This window comes from Barbatula barbatula (assembly GCF_947034865.1).
Source record: "Barbatula barbatula genome assembly, chromosome: 7".
Classification (NCBI taxonomy): domain Eukaryota; kingdom Metazoa; phylum Chordata; class Actinopteri; order Cypriniformes; family Nemacheilidae; genus Barbatula; species Barbatula barbatula.
In genome coordinates, this window is record NC_136770.1 from 19,054,992 (window position 1) to 19,082,744 (window position 27,753).

General features: G+C 38.1%; 6 protein-coding genes across 13 annotated transcripts; 3 read left to right on the forward strand and 3 right to left on the reverse strand.

Annotated features, from left to right (window-relative positions):
- The first annotated feature begins 19 nt into the window (after positions 1-19).
- Positions 20-3,413, forward strand: LOC306895962 (rho guanine nucleotide exchange factor 19). 7 transcript variants are annotated; one of them, XR_013786852.1, is made up of 12 exons: positions 20-359; positions 452-619; positions 705-781; positions 929-1,197; positions 1,303-1,424; positions 1,594-1,746; positions 1,837-1,966; positions 2,044-2,118; positions 2,247-2,339; positions 2,438-2,569; positions 2,685-2,843; positions 2,932-3,147. XR_013786852.1 is itself a non-coding variant. In XM_079459564.1 (12 exons), exons 1-12 carry the CDS (start codon positions 217-219, stop codon positions 2,990-2,992), a joined length of 1,641 nt encoding a protein of 546 aa, XP_079315690.1. In that variant the 5' UTR covers positions 20-216; the 3' UTR covers positions 2,993-3,413. The 7 variants fall into 7 exon arrangements, 5 of the variants coding, with proteins under 5 accessions (XP_079315690.1, XP_079315691.1, XP_079315692.1 ...); XR_013786853.1 differs by having other exon boundaries at positions 1,264-1,424; positions 2,932-3,145; XM_079459564.1 differs by having other exon boundaries at positions 1,264-1,424; positions 2,418-2,569; positions 2,932-3,413.
- tomm6 (translocase of outer mitochondrial membrane 6 homolog (yeast)) lies at positions 3,161-3,941 on the reverse strand. The gene is made up of 3 exons (XM_079459576.1): positions 3,774-3,941; positions 3,380-3,504; positions 3,161-3,295 (listed from the first exon to the last, which is right to left on the reverse strand). Exons 1-2 carry the CDS (start codon positions 3,866-3,868, stop codon positions 3,408-3,410), a joined length of 192 nt encoding a protein of 63 aa, XP_079315702.1. The 5' UTR covers positions 3,869-3,941; the 3' UTR covers positions 3,161-3,295; positions 3,380-3,407.
- Positions 3,942-3,986: 45 nt separating this feature from the next.
- On the forward strand, positions 3,987-6,035 carry uqcc2 (ubiquinol-cytochrome c reductase complex assembly factor 2). The gene is made up of 4 exons (XM_079459575.1): positions 3,987-4,272; positions 4,556-4,630; positions 4,898-4,967; positions 5,068-6,035. The coding sequence occupies exons 1-4, from the start codon at positions 4,135-4,137 to the stop codon at positions 5,175-5,177; spliced, it is 393 nt and encodes a 130-aa protein (XP_079315701.1). The 5' UTR covers positions 3,987-4,134; the 3' UTR covers positions 5,178-6,035.
- A 142-nt stretch (positions 6,036-6,177) lies between these two features.
- Positions 6,178-8,242, reverse strand: tspo (translocator protein). 2 transcript variants are annotated; one of them, XM_079459574.1, is made up of 5 exons: positions 7,950-8,193; positions 7,693-7,733; positions 7,341-7,527; positions 6,949-7,087; positions 6,178-6,663 (listed from the first exon to the last, which is right to left on the reverse strand). In XM_079459574.1, exons 3-5 carry the CDS (start codon positions 7,511-7,513, stop codon positions 6,490-6,492), a joined length of 486 nt encoding a protein of 161 aa, XP_079315700.1. In that variant the 5' UTR covers positions 7,514-7,527; positions 7,693-7,733; positions 7,950-8,193; the 3' UTR covers positions 6,178-6,489. The 2 variants fall into 2 exon arrangements, with proteins under 2 accessions (XP_079315700.1, XP_079315699.1); XM_079459573.1 differs by lacking the exon at positions 7,693-7,733 and having other exon boundaries at positions 7,950-8,242.
- A 5,402-nt stretch (positions 8,243-13,644) lies between these two features.
- Positions 13,645-17,777, forward strand: frs3 (fibroblast growth factor receptor substrate 3; the record flags this gene model as incomplete). The annotated part of the gene is made up of 6 exons (XM_079460420.1): positions 13,645-13,710; positions 13,872-14,058; positions 14,170-14,331; positions 15,141-15,262; positions 15,613-16,533; positions 17,346-17,777. 6 exons carry the CDS (start codon positions 13,645-13,647, stop codon positions 17,775-17,777), a joined length of 1,890 nt encoding a protein of 629 aa, XP_079316546.1.
- A 4,888-nt stretch (positions 17,778-22,665) lies between these two features.
- ppil1 (peptidylprolyl isomerase (cyclophilin)-like 1) lies at positions 22,666-24,255 on the reverse strand. The gene is made up of 4 exons (XM_079461139.1): positions 24,049-24,255; positions 23,520-23,674; positions 23,247-23,315; positions 22,666-23,156 (listed from the first exon to the last, which is right to left on the reverse strand). The coding sequence occupies exons 1-4, from the start codon at positions 24,102-24,104 to the stop codon at positions 22,936-22,938; spliced, it is 501 nt and encodes a 166-aa protein (XP_079317265.1). The 5' UTR covers positions 24,105-24,255; the 3' UTR covers positions 22,666-22,935.
- Positions 24,256-27,753: the final 3,498 nt, after the last annotated feature.

Genomic DNA, 27,753 nt, shown 5'->3' on the forward strand with positions numbered 1-27,753 from the left:
TGTTTGCAATTGCACAGGTGAGAACACTTGTGAATCAATGGGATTTACAAGATTTGTATGGTCAGTTCTCAAATCACTGGTTTAGAACTTGACATTTTTAGGTGTTGTGCATTTTTGTACGGTAACATTTTGTATAAAGAAAATAAAAGAATCACATCTTAACCTTAGTCCTGGATGTATACCAATTCTGTACTTGATCAACAAAATATTTAAAGCATGGCTCATGTCAAGGAAAATGAAAGGTCATTGGACAATAGAGATGCAACCTCAGCTGTAACAGAAACATTGGGTGACAATTCTTGTTTGGCGCTGAATGAAAACAATTCCAAAACCAGTGACGTGCCTGAACAACTGTATTGGTACGTAACAAAAAAAATGATTTTCACGTTCACAATAAGGTTCAGTCTTGAGTTAAGTTAGCTGTGTTGTTAAAATGTATCTCTTTTATTAGCACCTCTGAGGGATTAGCCGAAGCTCTTAGATCTGTTGCAAGCTCACAGTTATGGAACTTGATTGGATTTTCTGTGCCTCATTCATCTTTTCTGTCTGTGTACTCTCAAGAGAGTACCAGTCAGCTGAATTCTTCCGGTATGCATTGTGAGGAGCATGAGGTAAAAAGGTATGGTGGCACAGCTGCAGAAAACGAGATTATCATGTTTGCATGTCAATCCAAACCAGTTAACCCTTTCCTTGTTTCATTAAAGCGCAGACACAGTGGAGGTCAATGCGTATCAACAGGAAGAATATCTTCCTAAATATGAATCTGAGTACATCAACCGTTGTAAGTAAAAAATGGAAACCGTCTAGGATAATGACATCATTTTTTATGAGATTTATATTTTTAACCTCGATCTAATCTAGCCAAACTGTAAAATTCACCACAAATCAACAAAGTTGAATAGTAACACATACACCTGTTTTTTTCTAGCGGTTCCCTTGTATCAGGAGTATTGGATGATTTCTTTAAGGAAGGATTTACACCGAGCACAGCAGAAAGGATTTTCAGAATTGGTGGCATCTGTACATCGTTCCGGTCTTAAGACTCCCCCTCCGTCGGGTCCTTCTTCTGCATCGAGTCCTCCTTCTGCATCGAGTCCATCAGACCAGCAGGTTAAATCGGATTCTCTGTGGCATCAGCTTCCTCAAGCAAAGGATCTGCTAAACACCCTCACCGCACGTGAGATCCAGCTTCAGGAGGTATGTGCTGACACAAATCATGTGCTGATGCCACAAACTCCTTACGCTTTTGTGTTTTTGGACTAGGCCATGTTTGAGTTGATCGTGTCAGAAGCCTCTTTTCAGAAGAGTCTGGTAGTAGCAGTGAACGTGTTTCAATGCTCTTCAGAACTTAAACAGATCCTCTCTCGTGTAGAGCATCACGTTCTGTTCTCCAACCTCAAGGAAGTCTGTAGAGTCAGTGAACGGTAACAACACTTTGAGTCTCACTGCTGGAGTTTTCAAATGTTGTGTTTTTTTGTTGTCATTGTCATGAAATCTGGTGGCGTGTCACTTAACCCTTGTATGGTATTCATTGTTTTAGTTTTTCGGCCAATGTGGGTGTTTTCATTCATCAAGTAACAATTTTTCTGTCAGATTTCTGCAGGATCTGGAGTCCCATCTCAAGCAGGATGTGGTGATGTCACTGGCTGGTGATATTGTTTTGAATCATCAGAAAGGCTTTCAACAAGTCTATGTGCCATACATCACCAACATGATGTATCAGGAAGCGCTCATCACTCGGCTGTTGTATGTTCTGTTTTGCTGTATATCTTTTACATTTAAAAAAACATCTAAATTAATTACAATGTTTAATGTAAAATTTGCGTCTCCAACCAGTCAAAGCAACAAGAAATTTGCACCGATTCTGAACAAACTAGAGAAAGAGCCATTGTGCCAAAGACAAACACTCAAGTCCTTCTTGATCCTTCCCTTCCAGAGGATCACACGAATGATACTTCTACTAGAGGTTGACTCTCTAACTCCGCAATGAAAATCCTTTAAACAGCCTTCATAAAATAACCCCATTAATGTAATTTTATTTAGAACATCCTCAAGCGAGTTCGAGGTTTATGTCTTGATGTGTCTAAAGTAAATGAGGCCATCGAAGCTGTACGCAAGGTATGTGTATAATTGTTATAAGGCTCTTGATTTTTATGGCTGTAATGTTCTGAATTTAAATGCGTTGAAAGTTTTTAATCTGTACGGGTAGTTGCAGTTTACAAATGTTAATACCTTTGATTTTGCAGATAGTGGAAGAGTGTGACAGAAACGTCCAGCAAATGAAAAGTACAGAGTTCCTTGTTTATCTCCACAATTTTGTGGATTTTAGAAGCGTCAAGGTTTGAAATATATTTAAAATCTCTTAATACATTTCTTTTCTCATGGTTTGATTAATGCATATTTTTGTGTTAAAATAGTCTATTCCCCTCGTCACCAGAGGACGACATTTGCTTCAAGAGGGACCTCTGAAACAACTCGTTCTTGGGGGCAATCACAAAGTCTCTGTGGTCTCCCGCAAAGATGTTTACATGCATCTCTTTAATGACCTTTTGTTGTTGTCTCTGAAAAGGTATGACGTGGTTAGGATTTTTTGGGGGTTCTGGTTTATTTATACTGTAAAGTTTATACTCACTCTTAAGGTTTGGAATGACTTTTCTGTAAATCTTAATCCTGTATGCTTTTAGTGGACAGCGGTTCATTGTGCAAGATCATGCTCCGTTCCCTGCTAATGTTCGTGCAGAGGGAATAAAAACTGAGATTTTCGGCCTACCCCCTGATTCTCTTCTACTCCATCTGACCAAGAACCACAACAAATCCTCCTTTATATTGGCTGCACGCACACGGTAACTTGTATGGCACACTGTCCTGTATTGCCAGGATGCTTTTTTTGACACTTGATCTTTTTTACGTTTTGTAAATTTGTGTCCTCAGACTGGAAAAGGAGACCTGGATCAAAAGTCTATCTTCAGATGGCAAAAATGAAATGCCATGAAGAGTGGCACCCCCTAGAAAACAATATATGACATGTGGTTTTAAAAGAACTCGGTTTTACGCTTTATATTACTCAGCCTTGCGAGTGACTAGTTGCAATATTGGTATGTATTAATATTTATTCACAAATAAACTGTTCGTAGGGAAATATTCCAGACACGTGAGCTTTATTTCAACGAAACGATTGTTTATAAAAGATTAACAGTTGTAGTCAAGAATTTCCTGGGGTTTATTCCCCTTTGTTGAATGAGCTTGTACACTGAGACCAGTTGTGGAAATGTCTCTATTCTTCAGTTTCAGCAACCTGTATTGAAAATAGAAAATTACTTAAGTTTCATCCGTTTAAGAGGGATTTCAATAAACAATACTTTAAGAATTCCCACTTTACCTGTAAAATTATGATCGTTTATCAGGCATTACGTGACTGGCTGCGGGGACATCAGGTCAAAATCTGAAAGGTTTCTAGCGACCCAAACACCAGCCGCAAATAAACCAAGGTTTACGAGGAGATTCCTGAAATACAAACACAGTCGAATGCATCATGAAATTCTAATATCTGAAACGAGACAGTTAAACTACATTTAAAAGAGAACGTGAGGCGGAAATAAACGAATGTCTCATTACTTTACTGCAACAGCGCAATGAAATTATATTAAGGTTAAATAAATTAGAAAATTGAAGCCACTTTATAGTGCGGTTTAGTTTTATGGGATCACACAGCTTGTTACGTTCGCTGAATCGATGATGCTCCCTTCGCTTTGTCAGTTAAACTGTTAACAAACCTTCTAAAATCATTTCTGTCCGCCGCGAAATGACAAGTAGAGCTAATCCATCCCATCACGCCACCCGTTCGTCCTTCAGCTTTCTTTCCGCTCATTTTATTTGTTTCCAAAACGTAGTATTAGCAAGCCAAAGCGCTCTGTCTTTGATGTTACCTTGAAATATCTACGGCAAACCACGAGGTTATCAAGCTCGCACTACGGATCCTTAGCTGGGACAAACCGTTCGGGGAGGTCGGCGATTCCCTCTATCAACGATTATTTTTGAAACGCCTTTCGGTTTGACCCTCCGCGGATTACAGATTTTCAACAAACTGAACGGAGTTGTGATTGTGAAACACAACCGAGGATTTTAGCACGTAAAATGTCTGCAACCAGATATCGACGATTTCTGAAGCTCTGCGAGGAATGGCCAAAAGACGAATCAAAAAGAGGTCGCGATTTAGGGACATTTTTACGCCAAAAGGTTGCCAGTGCGTTCAGGGAAGGTGAAAATACACAGGTAGGGATCATACACTGCTTGCTTTTACCCTTGTAAACCAAGACCGTGTAACTTGGGAATCATGTCAAATATAATTTTAGGTGTTGTTCACGTTGTATTTTTTCTTACATGAAAGGGTAGAGGATATGTCCCTGCTGCAAACTGTAATTGCGTGTATTGCGTGTATTTCTTAACCATTTTGGCAATGGGCAGAGTTTATAAACAAACACATGAAAAGCTTTCAGCAACAAACACTAGATCTGAGGCAATGATGCTTCTACTCAAAATAGTTTTCTCAATGAAGATTTCAGACCCAGAAAAATGTGACCAGATGTATGAAAGTTTGGCCCGCATCAACAGTAACATGTACAAAGAAAAGGTGAGTTTAAAGTTTAAATGGAATTCATATTTCTAAATGCTTTGTATGGAAGTTTTTGTTAACATGTATTTTAATAGTAGTTTTACAAGTAGGTCATGGTCTTCGATCATAAGTACTGTTTAGGGACATGCATTTCTGGAAAACTTTTGAAGTTTTGGGGTTCTAACTTTCCCACCCTGTCATGTATTCAATTCAAAATGTTAAATATATCGTTCATTTAGCTTTGGGGTTGATCAAAACTACTGCGTAATGTTTAATGTCTTTTAGTTCCCACGAGCAAAAGATACCAGTTTTACAGGTGTTACAGTGGAAGAATGTCGAATGCTTTTGGCAACAGGTGAGAAGTCGTTTTTTGTGATAGTTGTCTTATGTTTGAGCCTTTCATTTCTTGACTTTTTGTGGATTCATCTGTTGTTTTGCGAATATAATTTCTCTAGGAAACATGCAACAGACGGATGAAGAGAAAAAGGGGTTATGGAAAACCCTAATCGATCGCTTCTCCTCCAAACCTGAAGATGGGCCAACTTCTGAAAAATCAGAAAAATAATTACACTGTACAGACTGTATTTATTATCCTTTGCACTTTTTCAAATAAAAATGATTAAGATGTAGATATGTAATGCTTCACTGCTAATAACTGTTCAGGATTTTTCTCATTTGGAACTACCAGGAATGTAAAGTAGATCAGCTTAATTGTTCATTTGTGCTAAAATTGCTGTAAGAAATTGCACTTCCTTCAACACACTGTCGTTTATGTTCAATGGGAGTTTTATTTATCCCTATTACTTACCCTTACGGAAAAGTCACATGAGTTTCACATGTGAAATTTCATGTGTGGAAACATGTTAAAATCCCATGAGAACATGTTAAAATCCCTTGTGAAATGCACATGGGAAATGTGTGTTTTTGGAACAGTTTTTGTGTGAAATCCATGTGAAACCCATGGGATCACATGTGCAACACATGCATATTCCTATGTGAAACCCATGGGATCACATGTAAAACCCATGGGATCACATGTGAAACACATGCATATTCCTATGTGAAACCCATGGGATCATGTGAAACACATGCATATTCCTATGTGAAACCCATGGGATCACATGTGAAACACATGCATATTCCTATGTGAAACCCATGTGATCACGTGTGAAACTCATGTGACTTTTCCGTAAGGGTACACAACTGTTAAGCTTTAAGAAGAACTGTCCAGCTACTAAAATGCATTTTTTTAAGATTTCTAAACTTTGAAGATTTAGTGTTAAGATGAAACGATATAGTTACAAAAAAGGCAATTAAGTTTATTTAGATGTAAAATAGGTAAGTGACTATTAAGAAAAAGAATTAACTTGGTTGAGGCAACTCTGGAGAATTCTTGGCAGTTATTGATAATACAGTCCATGCCATGATGTAACATGTGTTCACAAAAGATAGATGATAAAATAGCCCGAGCACCACCCTTATCCTTACACAAAAGGTTGGGACATGATTAGAATAGTTGTTTGAAAAAAATAACAGTTTTTAGATTTAAAATAAGAAAAACAGAATCTATGCATAAAAAATACATTTATTAATAAAAATGGACGAAGCAAGCGATAGTATTTTTCAAGTCATTGATGGAAGAATGTGTAAATTACATCTGTGTGAAGCACCGAACCTAAGTGAACAGATGGAACTGAACGGTGAAATGTTTATTTGTAGTAAACTTTATGGTATTTAAGTATCATTTTTTTGTGACTATTAGATTAATAGAAAATATTTATATTAGTATGAAAGCGTAACAAAAAAATTCCTGTGTGCACTACATAAATACAAATCAATGACGTTAGTTAGTGTAGTGTTCATTTTTATTGTCGTCTTTAATCTTCTTTAGGCTCTGGATTGTCTCTCCATATGCAGTAGTTGAGGGTGGTAGCAAGGCAAAGCCAGGCCAGGTATGGCGCCATGAGAAGTGTTGCAGTACGGTTGATGGGATACCAAGACACCATGGTAGCTCCCACTGTGCCAGTGAGCAGCACTAGCTCTATCAGAGCCTAGATTGAAGAAATAAGCAGCTATTTAATCAAACGTTCATATGTTTGGAATTGTATCATGTTTCAAACATCTGGTATAAATATAAGATGCAAGAGTTATTAAAATTGAGGGATAAATAAGAACAACTGTCCATACAACACAGATGGTACAGTTTCTCTGTATTTTCTAACTGAAGTAACATTAAAATTTACTTTTGAGTGGACTGTAGATGCTAAAGAGCAGATAGTATTATTTTAACCTAAAACTTAGTCCATCACAGATGACGAGGAAGTAGAAATCCTTACCAGCTTAATCTTGTGTGCTCCAAAGAAGATTGGGGTCCAGGCCCAGTTTAACGCAAGCTGTGTCCCATAGAGCCCCAGTGGGACCAGTGAATCTTTATTGAAACCTCCAAGCTCATTCCACACGAGGTATGAACCATACCTTTAAAGAAGAATAAAATATACAAACATCTACAGTCTAACCCTAGGTGTGGCATTTGTGGACCACAAGCAATCTTTCTTTGTAAATATCTTTAGTTACTTATTAACTTTTAAACTTAACTGCTTCTGTCTACATATTAATGTTTTATTGACTTGTTTATATTTTAGGCAATTAATTATATAAAGGTATCAAACAAAGTGGCATCTGCAAACCAATGATGGTTTGAAATGAAAACAACCATTGTTTCACAAACCCCATGCCAGTGTAGAGAGTGGTCCACATCACTGGAAAAACAGCGTTTGGAGGCCTCCAAGAAGGTTTTTTAAGCGTGGTATACCATGTCTTCACCTCCTTCCTTGTGATTAAACCTCCAAATATCCCACCCACGTGAGGCAGGGCAGTCATACTCAGCATAGGAAGCCACATCCTTTCAATGCAGTCTGGATAAAGACGTTTATTTTGTAGTTATCTGTGTATAAACTTGGTAATTGTTCACTTCTAGTCTAACACTATTATCAAAGCATGTCAGACAAAGAGGAAAGCAGTAGTTCATATAGTAAAATAATTATGACAGCACTACTAAAAAAGGAAAGCGTCCCCCCCACCTTATTGTGACGGGCAGGTGGGCAAAATGCCCGCACGTCCTCTTTAACAAAGAAAGACGGATAGTGATGAAAACATTTCAAGCAAACTAAAAAAAACACTACAGTCAAGAATAACAAGTTTATAGCAATGAACAAAACACGCACGCTTGTATTTACGGTGGTCACGTACGTTATTTAATCTGTTAACGCTACACATTGCGGTACTGTCTTTGCTAAACCAAAACACGAAGTATTTAGGAAATAGGAAACCATATCACCTGAATTGAAGACCGACTCGCGATCGGTGTTGACTAAATAGTGAAAGAAGTCTCGACGATGTCCTTGTATGGCCCAAGTGCTCTTATAATCATGATACAACTTTACATAACGACCAGTGGGCGTGTATCAAGGCTCGGCTAGAGTATAAACCAAAGGCATAAACAGCGCTACTTCTGGGTCGACACGTCGTCCAATAGAAAGGCACAAACATCTGCAGCTTCCGTGTGTTTCACAAGCTGTTGTGAAACGATCACTCCGCGTATTGAATGGTGTGTTCAAGAAATTCAACATTGCGCTGCCAAGGAGCAGACGTCAGCGTTTATTCAGTGCAAATTACTACTTAAATAATTTCAAATAGTTTACAAAATGTAAATCCTATTATAATTTTAAAAAGTAAATATGAGACCCTCTGTTTTGTCGTTGCTTTTTTTTTTATGATTGGAACTAAAATACAGATAGACCTTTTAAGGATTGAGAATGGTCCTCATACCAAGTATGAAATCTTGAATAATTTTAGGACTTCATCATATAAAATAAAACATAAATGTATGAATTAACAGAGCCAAGTGAAAATGTGTAAATTTAGAAATTTGCCTTTAAGACTTATTAAGTCTGTACTTTAAAAAGAATAATAACACGAAAAATAATAATGGAAGTAAAATGTAATGCGTAGTGATTGTGTTTTGATAATAACTCTACAAATATTTCATAAAAGATGTACATTTTTCAAGGGATTTAAATAGACAATGGACTTTCCAAGATCTAATGAACGTGAAACCCCTAATATAACATATTTGTTTGTACCATAAATATAATATAACATCAGTGTTGTAGCTAATATGTTGAAATCACAGATTTATTTTGTATGTTTATTTGTTTTTATTTTTAGATTTGATATGGAATCCTCCAGATCCAGAGATGTTAGTTTCCGAAGTGTTCATAGCTCTATACTGGCTTTCTGGCAATAGCTCAGTGAACAGAGGAGTTTCCTTTAGATCTATCACCACCACCACCTTCTGTTGCATATGAGGATATGATATGTTTGAGACCCTAAGCATCTCTGTTGATGGGTATGAGAGACAGTCTGGGATTCCTGCCATTACAGAGGAAGAGGAGAAAAAAGGACCAGCATCTCCTTAGCAACGAGGTCATCGTCATAGAGCATTGGTAACAAGAGCAAGAGATAGAAGCTGCATCCTTCAATGCCCCTTGGGCCAGCCATCCAGTAAGCTCTAAATACAAGGCTCCCAAAAACGTATTTGGACTTTTAATCCCTACATACACAGTCCATTACTATGGGAAAACTCCTGTTTTATTAAATCCTGAAGCCTATTGGTAAACGTCTGTGAAAATCACAGACCAATGGCGTTTGAGCCTGCCATTTGGGCAGCACTGCTCACCTATATAAATGCGGCCGGATGCCATTCAGTTCATTTTTCTCCTTCAGTGCGATCATCTCGCTGCTCCAAGAAGAAGAAGCCTTTCACTCTCTGTTGAACAGCCCTGTAGCGGAATCTACGCTCCCGAGCACTTTCCCTGCGGCTATCCGAAGAGCAATATCCTCTAAAAGAGCTACTAAGCGTGTTGATTCAAATTACGCTTAGACTTTGCGGCTCATGTCGAGCCCCTCTGCTTTCCGAAGATCTCCATCCATGGTGTGTCGCCTGCCTGGGACAGACCCACGCAGAGACTGCTCTAACAGGTGCAAGCTGCCCCCACTATGAAAGTCTTTCCCTTGCCGTACTTTGCGCCCGGATCACCCACTTCAGTGATCCCACTCCCTGTGCTGACGGGCGGACATCAAGGACGCCCTCCTTGATTCTCCCATATCTCCGGCTGATCTGTTTGGCTACGCTGTTGACGGCTTCACTAAGCGCTTCACTGAAGCACAGAAGTCATCACAGGAAATGCTCCACTTTACCCCTGAAGAGAGCGGGCCCTTCTACTAGCGACTACGCCAGCGCAGCCAAGAGCAGAACCCAATCTCAAGCGCTCCCGTATATTAGTATATTATACTGCCCTTATCAGTGGAAGGAAGTTATACGCAGGCACATGTCAGCCCGTAACTCCGCAAACACTCAGTCAAACTTCATGTCGTAAAAAACGGCTACTCGCTTCGGTTTGCATGCAGGCCTCCCCGTTTCAGGGGGATATTACTTTCTCCGAAGATCGCATGTAGTTCCTCAGAGCTTAAGTGCAAGCAGTGCTAGATAAAAGTGCAGTCAAGAAAGTTCCCATGGCTTACAGCAAGTTAGGTTTAACAATCCCCATTTCCTCGTCCCGAAGAAAGACAGCAGTCTGAGACTGAGAATTCATGCGGAACATGGCTGAAAGCGAGATTTCTGGAAGTCGGGACGGCTGATGCTAAAAGTGATGCACGACTGCATGAGAGCTATGCTGCCCTGGAAATCCCCTCACCTATTCCTCAGAGGCACGGAGATTGGGGATGGCAATTGCACAGTGCTACTGGTCTCCCCTAGCGGAACAGTAACACTAATGACATGCAGTCTTATTCATGCTTAAAGCATCAATTCAAAATAAGAATTAATAATTGATTAATAATAATTGATTTATACGTTTTTTGTCAAAACCACACAAAAGCATATACTTGAAGTTAGGTGAACTTCCCCCATTTTAGACCAATGTGAGGTCCAATACCCCACGTCCGGTCTAGTGAGATCGCTACGGAGAACAGGAGTGGTGACGAGTGCTTCCCTGGTGGGTCACACTTGAGTCTTCGCCCCAACACGAACATGTCAGAACCTAAAAATTCTGGTCCCCATGGGAGGGGCAGGAGGACATTGATTGATGTCATCTCTGGTCAGATGGCAGTTGGTTGTGAGCATCAACATCTGCCTCTCCTCCTTGATGGAATTTACAGTTCTGTAAGTAGACTCAAAAAGATGGGACAATCAGCAGCACACAACCATCCAAAGCAAATAGACAAGTACAGCTAGCCTATTATACTATTATAAAATTAGTAGTACCTTCTTATAAATGTAATTTTAATGGAAAATTAATGAACAGACCAATGCACACACTTGCTTATCTTTACACAGAATCTTGAGGACTGAAAGACACAAATTCTTAATATCTCACCAAACTAATACCTTGTTTATTTGGAAAGTTCATTTTGAATCATGTAACCAAACACACTAAGTCAATTTCTAATGTGGTCATAAAAACACCTGTTTGAGACGTTTCTCACAGCGACTACGATTTTGATTCGTCTGTCTTAAATCGAAGCAAGGTGGTTTTAAATAGAGCTGCTGGTCGCACGTCATCGTGTGATGCTCAAACACATTCACACCTCATCTTCTGGTCCTCCAGCAGATTCTACCTTCTTGTCGCTCCAGCAGCCCTCGTTGTCTGCCTGAACTCTCACCCTGGTGGTCGGGAAATGTCAAAGGGAGGCCCGTGCCGCAGCAAGGGGGCGTTACGGGGGAAAACAATTATCTTTATTGCCATATTTTCACGCAATTCATTTTTTCTTAGTCTTGTCACAACCGTGCGTCAGCGACCACCAAATCGCACGGCGTAGCATCCGCCGTGGTCTGCTGTTCGCATCCTAGATCCGTCTGGTCTCGTATCGCAATCGTTGCCAAACATGTGAGTAGCAACCGCAGCCGAATTGTTCTGCAGTAACCTAAACGTGTTTAGATGCTCCTGGTACAGCGCGAACCCGATCGGGTCCTGTTCTCATTCATCTCTTCAGTTCATGTGAATGTGATGTGTTTGATAGTTACTAGCATCCAGCTGCAAACCGTCACTGTTACACTAACGATGATACAAAGGCTGTATCATACATAGCGAGCCATCTCCTTGTACGCCACGAATGATTTTGTGCTCGATGGCTGGTCTGGATTCACTGGTTCGAGTTGTATACTATGTTTTTCTGTCAAATATTTATACCGCGTTTGTGCTGTTTTGCCAATGAATCGTAGCGTTTATGTGCGTTGCAAGACATACAAGTTCCAGAAATGCTTTGAATCCATCTGACACATTTGTCACACCGCTGTCCGATACGACATTTGGACGTACGATTCTCGTTTAGCCCATCGCATAAAGCAAAGGCAAAAATACGATTTTTCATTCATTCGGTCCTGTTTGACACTTCAGGGGGTTTGCAGAGTCAGAAACTGCTGTATGGGGCAGTGAACCAGAGCAAGAGAGACTGTGTGGCCCGATGTTGAAAGATGCTCGTTTGGAAATAGACATTGATAACCATACCATACCATATTGATGACCACACATTAAAAATCTACATAAAACACTCACATATCTTAATCTTCGATTTTGTTACATATTTTATGGTCTGCTTTTGAACTGGTAATGTTAGCAGGGCTTTATGAATGCATGTGAATTACTATCATTATTTATTATGGAATCTAATCCAAAGGTTTGTGATTCTAATCATCGCCCATATTTACATTGCTGCCATCATCCACCATCAACCCTATTGTGTTAGAATCATCCATGGTTACTGAGTGCAGTTATGGGACTATATTAAAACAATCATTTTGATTTGTTTTACTTTTGTTTCTTACTGTAGCAGGAGCCGCCTGCTTATCCCTGTCATAACTCTTGGTTTATGTTTTTGACACTAAAAAATGTAGAATACACGTAAAGAGGAACTTTTGATTTAGTGTTTTTTATCCAATGATTTGTTATGATTTTAGTGTTATTTGTACACGATATTTCATTTTTACAGTTGAGCTCAACCTATATATGCGTTTAAAGGTTAGCTTTCAGTGTTTATTGTGACGAAGCTTTGACCTAAATGCGAGAGTACCGTTCAATAATTTTATTTTGAGTGTATAGTTACTCCCATTTTCACAGGACTTGCTAGAAATAGACCACAGAATTGTCTAAATGTGTCAAAAGACTGTATTCAAGTGACAGTATTCAAGATCATTTTACCATGACACCTGTTGAAATGTTTGTCCCTAAAAGTTTTGTAAACTATTCATAAACAGAGGTAAGTGTATACAAAAGTATATCCATCTAGAGAACTCAAAGTGAAGAAGTAAAATATACTAAGCAACTATGTTATGCACATATACTGTAGGCACGAGTTACGGATTTCCACTTGAGAATAAGATTATTAGTATAAAGTAATTATGTTGTATTTATCCACTGGGAGTCTGAGGACACAGAGCAACTTCATTCCCGTGTCTTAATCACAGCACCACATTAATGACATTTAAAAAAAAGAGGACAGTATACACAGAGGATTTGACGTCCTTTATTTTCTCTGCTTGATAGGAGAAATGAAACATTTGTCCACTGGGACTGGATGTTCTTACCAGCACAACCCACTTCCGCCATGACACCCAGCAGAGGATTCTGGGATTGACGCAAGCATCACTCCCACTGATGGCCAGGTGAGCATGTGCATTTATAATGTCATTCTTTATGGCATTCATTTTATACATTTCACAATTTATTTTACATGAAACAATTATAAAGCTTAACTAACTAAAGTGTTAATAAATCTGTATAGATATCACTATACATGCTATTGCCACCATCGGGAAAGTAATTTATGAGGCAGGAGTTTTGCTTTCTCAAACTGTGTGTAGTTAAAAAGTTATCTCAAAGGGACATTAACTGTATTTCATGTTTTTGCCCTAAGTTTATAAGTTCTTCGTTTTTTTGGGTCCTGTTTAAGGTTTCAGCTGGCCTGCTGAAGCTATGGGGAGCTGCTGGAGTTGTCTATACAGAGACGCTATCCAAGACAACCATCCCAACAAATTCAAGGTGCATTTCACAAGACACAAAAAGTACTATAGTGCTACCATGGTAGAGATATATTGATACCATGGTACTTTAATGTATACCATGCTACTTTGAGGCATACATACGCTGACATAGCAGAGGTCCACCTTTTGTGTCTGTGCATTTTGATCTATGCCTGACAGGTAACTAATGTGGATGATGAGGGAAATGAATTGGGCTCAGGAACGATGGAGCTCACGCAGACGGAGCTCATTCTGCACACACGCAAACGGGATGCCATCCGGTGGCCATACCTCTGCCTGCGACGATATGGCTATGATTCCAACCTCTTCTCTTTCGAGAGCGGCCGCCGTTGTCAGACAGGACAAGGTGAGATTGTTCTAACTTCAGAACATCTCACACAATAACAATTTTAACGCTCTAGCAACTGTCTGTCTGTCTAACTTTACTTTTCCATATTTTTTGTATGTGTTCTGGTAGGTATCTTTGCATTCAAGTGCTCCCGTGCAGAGGAGATATTTAACCTCCTGCAGGAGTTGATGCAGTGTAACAGCATTAATGTGGTAGAGGAGCCTATGATCATGACCCGGCCTGGGCACGCACCAGAGATGGACATGCCTCGAACTCCACAGACACCTAATAGTGAGTCACATGCATATACTTTTTATATAGAAGTGTTTGAATATGAAGAATATTTTTAGTAAGTAGGGTTAGCTAACAAATGGCAAAAACTGCTATACAAGTTCAGTTTAAGGTGAGCTATATTGCTTTATATTCAGTGCAGAAACTGCTTTCCAGTACCTTTTCACACACACTTGGTCATCTGCATTTACATATTTTCACACTCCATGTGTTGAACAACTACCTTTCTAGCTTTATTTTGTGCTGTGAAGCATTACTTTGCGTAAATGCACAGTTGACAGATTTGATATTAATTTTTTCAACATTAAATTTTAAGTCAAAAGTATTTGAACATATACGAAAAAGTGCATGAAAATGTTCACCATCACCATTGTTTCACCATAACCACCTTTAATCTTTTTGACTAAAATGAATCTACAAATGTAACATTAAAATTTTCCATGAAGTCATAAAAATGTGTGCAAAATAATAAAGCTGTTAAAGAACCCCCCCCAAAAATCTGTCAATATTTATTCAACCTCATGTTGTCCAAAACATGCATGAATTTCTTTCCTTTGTCAAACACAAAAGAAGATATTTTGAGAAATGTCGCAGTGGTTTTGGAATGGAAGTCAATGGGGGCCAATGTTGTTTTGTTTCCGACATTCTTCCAAATATTTTTCTAAATATACTTTTGTGTTCTGCAGAAAGAAAGGACCTTAATACTTGTATCTCATCTTGCATTCACAGTAAACATGACACATATTCTAAAACGTGTATGAAAAGCGTCTTAATATCACCTGCTTATGTGTACTTTGATGTGTGTGTAGCCCCTGGATTCCCGATGCAGGGTTTTCCTAATGGATACCCAGGATACCCAATCAGTGCAGACTCATCTCAGCCCTCTCTCTCCAATGACCACAGACACAGCCTCATGGGACTGGATGACCAAGTAAACAAACACACCTGCTTGTGCAAATATGCACACACATAAAGTGACTCTAAAATGTGTTTGTATGCTTAATCCAAATGGTAATAAAATACCAGTTGGCAACATATTATGCTAGACTTTACTGAGGTTCTCAAGGTCATTTTTAGTTTATAGATGTATGAAGTCATTTACCCTCAAGTTTGCGTGCAGCTTTTTATGTATATAACTTTATAGCTGTATAGCTTCTGTTTTGTAAATTATGCAACCATGTTACAACTTTATCCATGTGTTAAAATGTTCATTACACACTGTAAGTATGCTTCTCATCATAAATACCAGCTTACTAATTAACTATTATCATCACTTTCCAGACCCATACATATGTAAATACCGTAGGCATGGAAACTGACCTCTCTAGCCGTCACTGTGTCCACTCCTTGCCAGAAGTGCGGCCCACTACCTACCCGGAAACCTCAACCACCCCCAGTATCCGTGGGGGCGGCCAAGTCCCTGGTCAGCCAAGCTTGCATTGCTGCCCCCTGGACGACCCTCACAAAGACCCCCAGGTCTTCCTCCAGCCCGGAGCCCAGGAGGTAAAGTTCATGTTGGGTCCGACCCCAGCACAGCGCCACTTAATGGAGAGAGACAGGGAGCGTCACATGGCTCACCCTCTTCGGGTGCCAGACGTCAGTTCGGAAACAGAAGGAGAGGAGACTCCGTCCGTACACATGTGCAACACGCACTCTTATCACCATTGCCACCATCTAATGCACCGACACCCCAGTATGGAGCCCTGCCCGGAAAGTCAGCTAACATACGAGAACATCAACGGACTTCGAGGGGTACGCAGACAGAGGCTGAGCCCGAGCACCGTGTCGCAGTCCCAGTCTCTGGGGTCCAGTAGCAGCAGCAGCACCACGGGCGATTCACGCACGCACATGCATCCGCACTCTCTCCCGCTTACGCACACGCACACCTCCTCGCTGCCCCCGCAGGGATATGGTTGCGAACGGGGAATGGGCGTTGGGGGTCACCGACGCACCGCGTTACTTAACTACGAGAACCTGCCGTCACTCCCGCCGGTTTGGGAATACCGTGTGCTTCAACGAGAGGAAGAGGAAGATCAGGATGAGGATGAAGATGAGGACGAGTACGAGGAGGAAGAGGAGGAGGAATACGATGAGTATGAGTATTCTGAGGGGCCTGTGACACCAAACGGATATCATCAGGAAAGCGGAGGTGGCGGCGGCATTCACCGTGACGCTCTACAGAACTACGTTAACACTGAACAGGTGTGTATTAGAGAATTTCAAGGTCTGAATGTGTCACAAATTACATTTTAATTGGGATTATACATTTTTATAGTTTTGCGCAGCTATAAGTTATGTATTGCTCTGTAAGCTGGCAACTTTCATACATTTATTTAATTAAAAAATCCTTATCCAGTTACATTCAAGAAATGAATGTTAGTGTGTGATGTTCAACCTTGTAACCAGTGATACTTATTTAACTGAAATCATTTCAATTTTTAATCTATTATTTTTATATTAAAAATGTCTACATCAACAACGACACACAAATATAAATAATGGGCGCATAAAGCAAAAACCATCAAAAAGCATTTAGTTTCTTATTTTGTATTAGTTTATTACTTACCATTTTGGCCAATTTGATTTAAATTGAACAAAAAAAGTTTTAATGATGGTAAAACCACAGTACTTTGATGGATACCTTGGTGCTGAAATGAATGTGCCAAGAGTTTTTGTCGGGGCCCCTCCCCCTTGTCCAAAATACACAGTCAGAAAAATTGTTAAAAATTAAAGTGGTTTCCTTTAAAAATTTCCTAATATGTACCATTAAGTTACAGAAATCTATACATTTGGTACCAGTTTGTACTTTCAAGGTACTAATATGCACTTTTTAAGGGCAAGGGTGTTTTTTTTTAAAGTGTTCCAGCCCAATGACATTGGGTAAATTTTTTGACCATTTGTCTGACAGTATACAATGGTAGCATGTTTTGCATTTTGTTGGTATCCATTAAAGGTCAGCTATGTACAGATTGTATTAACACTGAGATTTACCCATAAACTTCTTTTTCATACAGCTACAGCCTCCTACGCGTCTTCGTCATGCTTTCCCACCCCACGCTCACCCACATGAGAGGGCCAACCGCGTTTTCAACTTCGACTTCAGACGTCAGCGAGGGGGACGTGGCAGTGGCACCTGCGAGCAGTACGGTCGTCACCCGCCTCCTCCGCCCTCCCGCCAGCTCAACTACATCCAGGTGGACCTGGAGGGCGAACCCTCCGGCTGCTCGGGACACGGGGGAGGGGGCCCGGTACCGCAGAGACCGCCCCCTCTCAAACGCGGCATGTCTGCTGCAGCTGCTGCGGCTCCGCCCCCCCGGCGTGGAGAATGCTACGCCGTGATCGACCTGAAGAAAACAGCAGCCATGTCCAACCTCCAGAAGGCCCTGCCACGGGATGATGGGACCTCACGGAAAACCCGCCACAACAGCACTGACTTGCCTCTGTGAGAGGGAAAGGGATGAACAGGGAGAGTTACAGGTATGACAGGAAAAAAAGGGTTCTGGAAAGAAAGTTCTGGTGGTATTTTCCTCTATAGCGGAGTCTCTATTTTCTCATTGTCTACACTTTATTCTCGCACTCATACCAACTGCTGCTTCGTGAAATAGTAACTGAAATTGAGCCAAGCATTAAGCATTACATTTTTTTTCTCACATTGTGCGTGGGAGGGTATAGAGATGATTCTTATCATGGTGGTTTTAGGTTGCCGTCTGGGCTTTGGGCCAAAGAATTGGGTTCTGGAAAACCACCCTTCATTCAGGAAACAAGTTTATCGTAGTGGTCAAGTTTATTGTAATTAAGTCAAAGTGTCCTTTATTTGAAAAGTTTTAAATATAATTTTATAGATTATTTTTAATAAGTTAGTTGACCTGACAGTTCTGTCCACTCATCATTATGTTGTGTAATAAGTTTTTTGTCTCTCTGTGGGGCACAAAAGTCATATTTTTTATAGAATTTCAAAAGTACACACAAATAAACTAAAACATACCGTAACAGCTGTCAAGCATCATAAAAACTACATTTCCATAAAATCTTTTTTTAGGCTTGACGGACAATACTTATATGTATTTTGAGTGTCATGAGGGTAACATATGACAGTATTTCCATATTTAGCATTACTGTATATTTTGACATTTGAGTAAAACAGCTCTAAAAACACTAAGTGCTTCATTACCTCATGTAAGATAAATTACATGACAACACAAAGGTTTCCTCTAATGAAAAATTATGGAAATATCAAATTTTTTCATTATGATCAAAAACTCTAACAGTCTCTCATGTTGTCATGTGTAACAAAGTAAAGAAAGGCATTTGTTCAGTATTTGAATGCCACATGATACGGAGCTCCCATCCTGAAGAACTGATCCTATTAAAGGGATACTCCAACCAAAAATTAAAATTTCTCACCCTCAACTTCAAGTTGTTCCAAACCTGTTTACATTTATTTTTTACGGTTGAACACAAAGAAAAAAAATTGAAAGAATGTAAGTAACTGAGATTTCTGGGGCAAAATTGACTACCATAGTAGAAAAATATTAATTGTATCATTTCTAGGTTCTGTTCGTTTGAAGAATTTAGAAAAACAAACAGGGGCACCTTTGACTACCATAAAAATGTTCCTACTATGGTAGTAAATGGTGCCCCAGAAATCTCAGTTGCTAACATTTTTACAAAATATCCTATTTTGTGTTCAACAAAACAAATACATTTATACAGGTTTGGAACAACTTGAGTTTGAAAAATTCATGAATTTTCATTTTTGGGTGGACTATCCCTTTAATTCAGTTTGCACTTATTTTTCTCAAATTGTAAGTGAGCCTCCCCATTTCACATGTCGTCACCTAGCCATGGTTTAACATTAAGATTAAAGCCATTATTTAGAATTTGGTTAGAGAAATCTTCAGTACCTTTAAAACATAAACCCAATAAAACACATGGAAATGGAGGATTAGTAGATCTGATCAAGCTATTTATTTTATTTTGTTGTTCTTTTGCCATTAGGACATGATCAGGTATTATTGATTTACACTACTCACACAATTTGCTCCTTTCTTGAAGGAAAGCAATTTTTTAATACCAATTTAAGGCGGATAGCTGCATTGAAAAGTAAGTGAATAGATGTTTTAAATGACTAAATTTAGAAACAAAAGACTCTTCATGTAAAACTTCATGTAATGAAAAAAAGAGGTCAAAGTACGTTAACATTAACTGCCATTTACATCCCCAAAAGAGAATTCTCTCCAAAAGTGTATTTATGTACTTCTATGTTTTGTAATGCTAACTAAAGCAACATAATCAGATGTAAGAATGTTAATAATTTTTTATATCTTAAATATATCATGCCATGATTCATGAGGCAAAACATATTTATTTAATTTAAAATTATTTATATATCTCACTGTCTGTCAGTATATGTTTATTTATTTATTGTTTGGTATATGAATTCAATGTAACGTGTTGTTAGATTAGTTGTTTTAAAGATGCCAAAGGTGGTATGGATATACCTTGGTATTATTATATTCATTTTTTAAAGTGCAGTTTTGTTTAAAATAATACTTTTATTTGAACATATTGTGCCAAAAATATACTTATATCACTGAACTATGTGCCATTGGTAAATGTTGAATTTTAGGGCTAACAATCAGCAACATGTACATGCAGCTGTTCTCCGCAATGACATCATGATCATTTCAGGGCTTGATAATATTTTGTCTACAAGTACATCAAAGTTCATATATTCCCAGTTAAATCTTGAAAGTTAGCGATGATAGGCATAAATGTTACCACTGTTTTCATTGGTATATTTTTAATACAGTAGATAAACAATTGGGAGTTTAAATGTAACATTTGCCACCATGATTGAAGATTGAATGAAAATTTCTCATCAACAAGGGATGTAACGATTCAACATTCTGATCTCACCATACGATTTACCAAGTTTGCAGTAAACACGCATGCAAACCCTGCTGTTCAAAACATGTATTGCGATTTATTTAACATGACTTGAATCGTCACAGACCGTATTGTAATCGATTTTCAACCGGCGCACCGTGAATCGTTTCATCCCTAATACTGATGTATCTATACATTTTCAAAATTTTACTATAGGGACCTCCAGAAGCTGGGATTTTATCGTAGTTGCTGGGCGTTGTGATACGCCGAGTATGTCAAATTCTTACTGGCAGCCATATTGTTCTGAGTGCAAGGCTTTGTGGGCCTTATGTTCAATATTGTACACATATTAGCAGTAAATTTAGCTTAGTCGTAACTAATAACCCAAAAATATCTAATGTTAAATGTGTTGTTTTTAGTATTTGAATTGCCTCAGAGACGATGTGCTGAATGATTTATGTATTGCATATTGACTTAAGTATTACGGGAGAAGCCATAAATGAAAGATAATATTTTAAGGATTAGGTACATTTACCTTGTTTTTTTAAGAAAAAAATATTTAGAGTAACGATTGCCATTTATTTTTTTATCACCAAAATGTTAATGCAAAACCGACTTATTTAAAATGTAAAATATTTAAAGATTACATGCTACATCTTGTAGTCAATTATCATTATGACAGTGTAAATTCAAAGAGCCTTGCAGTTCAATACAATATTGCTGCCAAATAGTAAATCCAAATCGAATCAACATACTACACTCACAATCACATACACTTATTGTACTTTAAGAATGCGATGATTAACTATTTGGACACTTTTAGACACTTTTCAGAGATCAATCTAGTTTTTAACATCTATATTTTGGTATTGTGCTATGATAAAACATTTTGCAATAACAGCTAATGGATTCATATCAAAATTTGTTTGCGTCCTTCGATAACGTGTTCTGTGATACGAGTCACAGTTGTTTGTGCATTCAGAAAGGACTGGATCAGCGGTGGGTTTACTATCTTTCTCAGGCCATTGTTATTTGTGTATTTAAAGAAGGCTCGAGAGGAAAAAAATCTAGTCGTTTTGTTACGTGTGGTATCATATAGAACTCGATTGTGCCATAAGTGATTTCGTCCACTTTTAAAATAATGTGTAGCTCTAGTGGAATTTTACAGGTACAGTAGCACATACTAACTAGATTCCTGTATTGACTTTGATCGTGGGGTCGCTTTGGAGTGTAAATGCTTTTGTTTTGTTTGTTTGTTTACTTGTTTTGTTATGTTTTTTTATATCTTCCATACACATCATCATCAGGGTAAATGTGAACAGCCCTTTGATGCATTTGAGTTACAAACCCAGGTTTACTGCAATGAAATTGAAACAGGGTGAGCATTCGCATACAGTACTGTAAATCCCTGTGTTAAAAAATATCAGCAAAAAGTTTAAATGCACTTATGACATTTGTTGGTAAATTTCTTTCTTATTTTCATTGAAGCAACCTCATTTATGGAATGCCACCTCTCTAAATCATACGTTTTATCTAAATCTGAGATGGAAAGGTGAAAAGGGTTTTGCAGTAACCTAACTGAAAATTGAACGACCTGTCTTATTGGCGGTAGAATCACGTTGTCGTAATAAAGCTTAGGTGAAGCTTAATGACTGCGATGTACTGTAAATTAATGTGAATGTGTCTCAAATGTGTTGGAGTTTAAGAGAGCCAAAGAGAGAGCCGCCCATGCATGGACTCTATACTGGAGACTGCAAGCTCCTCGCACTCTCTGACTCTAAACTGTTTTTTTCTCTGTATGAATGTACCACACAGAGATGGACTTGTAAAATGCTCAAATGATGAGGTGATTTACACTCAATGTTTCTATCCTACCTGATGAAAATATGTGTTAATGTTACTGTTTCGTCTCAAGAATTCCGATTTCAATTCGATTTTTCTGATTACGTTTCTTTATATACAGTATTTACATTTTCTTGTAATTATGTAATTCTGTGTATGTACATAACATATATGGGTATGCAGTCAGCTTCTCCTGTGTTCGTTTGTGTTGGCGCAACAGACGTTTGCCATTCGTAGAGAGAAATGCCTCGACAGTCATTCCATTAGATGGACATCAAATCAGAGATCTCCTACAGTCTGTTGATGTGGCGGTTGCAACCCTTCTCCATTCTTACAATGCAAAGCAGGCATGCCCCATGTTGAATGTTAATTTCAGTCATATAAATTTTTGAAGAGAAAGGCTTGTATAATAAAAATGAATGTGATTAAATGTAATGTCAACATTAAAACTGCAAATGTAAAGAAGTGTTTGCTCTGATACATGTCTGAATGAGAGAGAACAAAGACAAAAACTTTTGGTGAGCTTACTTGCTGCTTTGTCCACTAGATGGACTGCAAATTCTGCATGACCAGAAGTTATAAAACAAGCAAAGGCCCTAGTCTCAATTTAGGTGTACTTTATATTGGTGCACTAGATTTTTAACAACAAAAAATGTTTCCTTTCAGTCTATGTTTTGTTTATAAAATAATTTGTAAAATAATTCATAATGTGTGTGGAATCTGGCAATATGAACACATAGATACTAGAATCTCTACACAAAATGTTATAACACCACCATGTGGCCATAGACCAGAACTTTCAGAGACCTTGTTTTATGAAAACTGAAAGTTTAATGTAAGAAAATGGCTGTACAAAATAAAACAGAAAATGTCTCAGATGGGTAAAGTCACTCTGAGAATCTTAATATCATCCATAGGACGGTCCTGGCTATTGGTTTCAACCATGCCAATGCGATTTAGAACTCCCATGCCTTGGCAGACTCGACCGAATATACTGTGTTTGCCATCCAGCCACTGTGTTGGAGCCAGTGTGAGAAAGAACTGGCTTCCATTTGTATCTGGCCCTGCATTGGCCATTGCAAGAATCCCAGCACCTAAAATACAGGCATATTTAAATTTGTGTCACATTTCATACTGTTGTTTTCAACATTATTAAATTGAGCCGAGTCTCTAATACTGCTTACCAGTGAATTTCAATTCCGGATGCAATTCATCCTCAAACTGCTTGCCATATATAGATGCACCTCCCCGACCTGCAGAAAAAGGATTTATTAATATGCTTCCTAATTTTGCAAAAAAGTGCTTGATGGGTTGTAACTCTTTTATTTAATTCACTGTGCATGTTAGATTTAATTTAGCAGCGTGCGTATGGAATCTATACAATGATTTAAAGGGGACGTATGATAAGAAAAGCATCAAAGGAGGAGTGTTGTTGGCTCTCATCACATAGTTCCTACCTGTTCCCGTCGGATCGCCCCCTTGTACCATGAAGTCTTTGATGATGCGATGAAACTTGTTGTTGTTGAAATATCCTCTTCTGCCCAGCTCTGCGAAATTCTTGCATGTTTTGGGCGCGTGATTCCAGTATAGTTCTACCACCATAGTTCCCATACTGGTAAAGAAAATGTAACAAGAATACGTAACGATGATGGTGATTCTGGGAAAGGTTACAGTATGCCTAATAATTTATAACACAATAACTTGTTATAGACTACACTTGAACAAGTTTATTAACCGTTTTTGTTTTGGGAAGCACGATATTTGTAATAAAACTATGGTTATGCAACAGATAATCAAACCGCCAAAAAAATAAAATCAGTTACTACACTTTTACCATAACAAAATCACAAGGGTAACGTACTCTGTATTACCTCGAATATGTTTTTCCCTTTTTATCATCGTTTATTCAAACAGGAACAACAATGATCAGCCAGGTTATCAAAGGGTGGCTCATTCATTTATAAATATGTATATATTTCAACTTACGTCGTCTCCACAGATACTGTAGGGGGTTGCCACGAATCCGGTGGAATTCCGGACATGTTTGCTGACTGACTAAAATACTTTTGAAATAAATATTTATTTTTAAATATGTCGCAGGCGTGATAAGGAAGAAAGTAGTTACACGTCGAGTTCCCTCGTGGCAGTAAACAACGGAACGCATGATTCGTAATGTTGCCATCTAGTGGAGTGGATGACAAAGCATGTTGCCTCGATGTTGTCTTTTAGTGGACTGGATGACAAAACATGTTGCCTCATACAGCAAAACTTGTTTTTTATGAGTCTAGGACCACTAAAATATAAACATTTATTTTAAATATATATAAACAAAAAAACATAATAATACTGCAGTTTTAATTACAGAACTCATGTGTACGCGTGAACTCAAGTCTGTGCAATGCCAGATCATCCATATTATCCTTTATTTTTATTTTTTTAAGATCCATAGAGTATCTTGAGCTTTACAGTGAAAAAGAAAAAAAAACATGGCCTTTTGTACAAATTAGTTTGCTTGGTCACTAACACAAATTTACATTTGCCCAATTTGCCTATTAGTGACCTATAGAAATTACATTACATTTAGTCATTTAGTCTTTTATCCAAAGCAACTTACAAAGAGTTCGGGGAGCAATAAGCGATATGTCATAAAAGAGCAATAGTACATTAGGTGCTAATACCTCATCGAAAGAAATACCATTCAACTTTCATGTCTTTGTTCTTCATATTACAATTCCCTTTTCATTTTATTCATTTTCTTTGTTAACATCTTTTTGTTTTAAACTTTATTTTCAAATGTATAGCTTACATTAAAATGACCTCATTTTATTTATTCAGAAAATAACACACAAATGTAAATACATATTTGAATGTAATACATTTTTTTATTGCTTTTATTATACATACATGTTGAATTTACATTATACATTTAACCAAAACATGAATGCAACATGACAAGACTCATGACAAGCATGTTATAATGACAAGATTCTGTGAGGTATGAAATGCAGGATATAACTTGTATAATCATTCCTTAAAACTGTATAAAAACCTTGTTTAATTTTGCAGTGTTGGTGCAGAAGGAAAAGAAATATGGCGATCAAATTCCTTGTGATTGATGGCATTACCAGGCAGTATTAGACAGAATAGTAACATCTAAACTTGCCTGGTAAGGCACAAATCAAAGGATTTTACTGCAGCGGAGAGGCAGAAGATAGGTTCTGTAATCATGTGACTGTAGGAGAGAAGAAAACAGATGTAAAGAGAATGGCAGAATTCAAGCATTTATATTTCAGGAAAAAGATTTTAAAGGAAACTGTAAAAACATTTATTAGTGAAGAATACAGCGTAAGTATACTGTAGTAAACCCAAAGAATCAGTAACACGTGTCACCCATAGATGTAATAAGCTATGAAAGTTAGGTTGTATTAAACTATTGATATTGACCCTGACTTATTCACATACAGAATGCTTTGGAGCATTTTATATTTTACTTCCTTTTCACACAGTGAATGGAAAAAGTGAACAGCGTAGGAGTTCAAATAATGCTTTTCTCACTCAGATCTCATGTGTCATGAACACAATAAGACACTAGAAAGACAGGATGAACCCATCATTGACTTACACATTAGAGGGCGTGTGATTGTGGAGGAAATACTTTTATGACATTCATGTAGGTATTTCTACGAAACAGGGTAGGGTTTCAAACTATGTTGATGGCTGTTGGAATCCCTTGACAATAATGAGATAAATATAGTATGTATATATGTACAGACAATTTATACCCTTTTTCCTTCACTCATTTATTTAGGCCTATTATATTATTCCTTTATTTGAACTCATTCTAAACTGATACTACATTTTGCGTTTATATTCTTCGAAAAGAATTTCAAGACTTCTGGTAATAAAGCCCCCAGAATGCATCGTTACCAGACAGTGTTAGAACCTCAATACACAGCCAAGCACTGTCGGGTAAGATGTACCCTAGAGGCGATGACGTGGACTTCTTTGACATGAAAATATCCAAATCAAAACAAATGATAAGGTTCAACCTGAAGAATAGATATTTTGATATGACACACTTTCCATTGTGGATTTGTGTGTATTTACATATTTTGGCAGTCCACACCCAGATGCAAAGTGATTCCAACGATGCGTGTAGACGTCCATCTGCATCATTACCAGGCAGTATTAGAGAAACAAATGACATCCAAAACTGCCTTGTAAGATGGAGACGGACATCCAAATGATCCATTTGAATAGTCTTTCTTTGTGGATTTCTTTGTAGGTTATTTTAGTAGATCTTAGCATTGTGAGATTGCTAAATGGAAATGGAAATGTTATCGTACAATAGACTTACAGTTCTTTTTTATAAGCACATTGCAGTTCTTGTCCATTCCCACTTGACCCTTTATAGTTTCACTATATACACAATCCAACCCCAAAGGTTTATTTCATACGTGTATGCCATGTTAATCGATGCCTTGCTTCCTTGGCAACCGTAACCTCTGAGACATCACTGGAGGAACCACTGGCCTGGGAGACTTAAATTAATTGGTTGCTTCTTCATCAAAACAAATTGTGTCACCCTTCAAATCCCATTTCAACCAAACAGTGTAGGTGGCAAGGAAAGCGCTTAGTCATGCTAATCAAAATGGCTGATCTTTTGTCACTTACACCTGAGCGTGCACCTGACTGACCTCTCACCTGTACATTAGATGAGACCATATAACTCACTATTGAAACAAGCAAACAGAGAGTTATTATGTTTTCCCCATATGAGCACAACTATTACCTGTGAGATGTTATATGGGTGTGCGTCTATTGCTTTCTAAATATTTATACAGCCCATCTAATATAAAACAAGTCATTTTAAACTGTACAGTACATTTCTATTTAATGAAGCGTTAAAAAGTACGGTTTAATGAAGTGGTATATAATTTCTTTAAATGCTTTGCAAATTCATTTTATTCTGTTTCGTGCCCCTTTGTTTTGAACTGATCAAACAGGTTTGACATATTACGGAAGTTAACATGTCGAGCACCAATAATCCTTTATGGGTCATACAACTTAATGATTTTACAGCTAAAACAAGAATACAATGATTTCACCCTAAATATTATACATTATTCAATTTGTACTTACAGATAAGAAACATCTTTAAAGAAACAACAACACAAAAACACAAATTATATTGTCTTGTTCAGTCTTATGTAATGGTTTACATTATAGTCTAAAGCAGCTTTTTTATTTTTGTACTAATCCAGATATATACAAAATGATCAAATAGGCAGTTAAATTTGCTAAAATTGTTGAACAAAAATGACTAGTTACCCTATAAATTCCTGTTGCGGTCATTCAGTTTGGAATCATAGACAAGAGATGCCATTGTGTCGCAGCGCTGCTTTAGATGAAGAAGATCACTTCCTGTTCTTTCCAGTTGTTAAAGGTATGACTGCTTTTTCGACCGAACCTGTCTGAAGGACGTTGATGAAGATGCCGGTGAAGAAAGGGACAATGGGAATGGATTCTCAAACACGACAAGAAACACAATCTCCTAAAGCTCCTGAAGCGAAGAAACTGTTCCTACAAAACATCTAGGTTTTCAGGTACACCTTGGAGCCCTGCCCAGGTGTCATTTTTACGCTGCAACCAATCCTTTCTCTTCTTCTATGAGCAGGTGTGTCTTCTGCT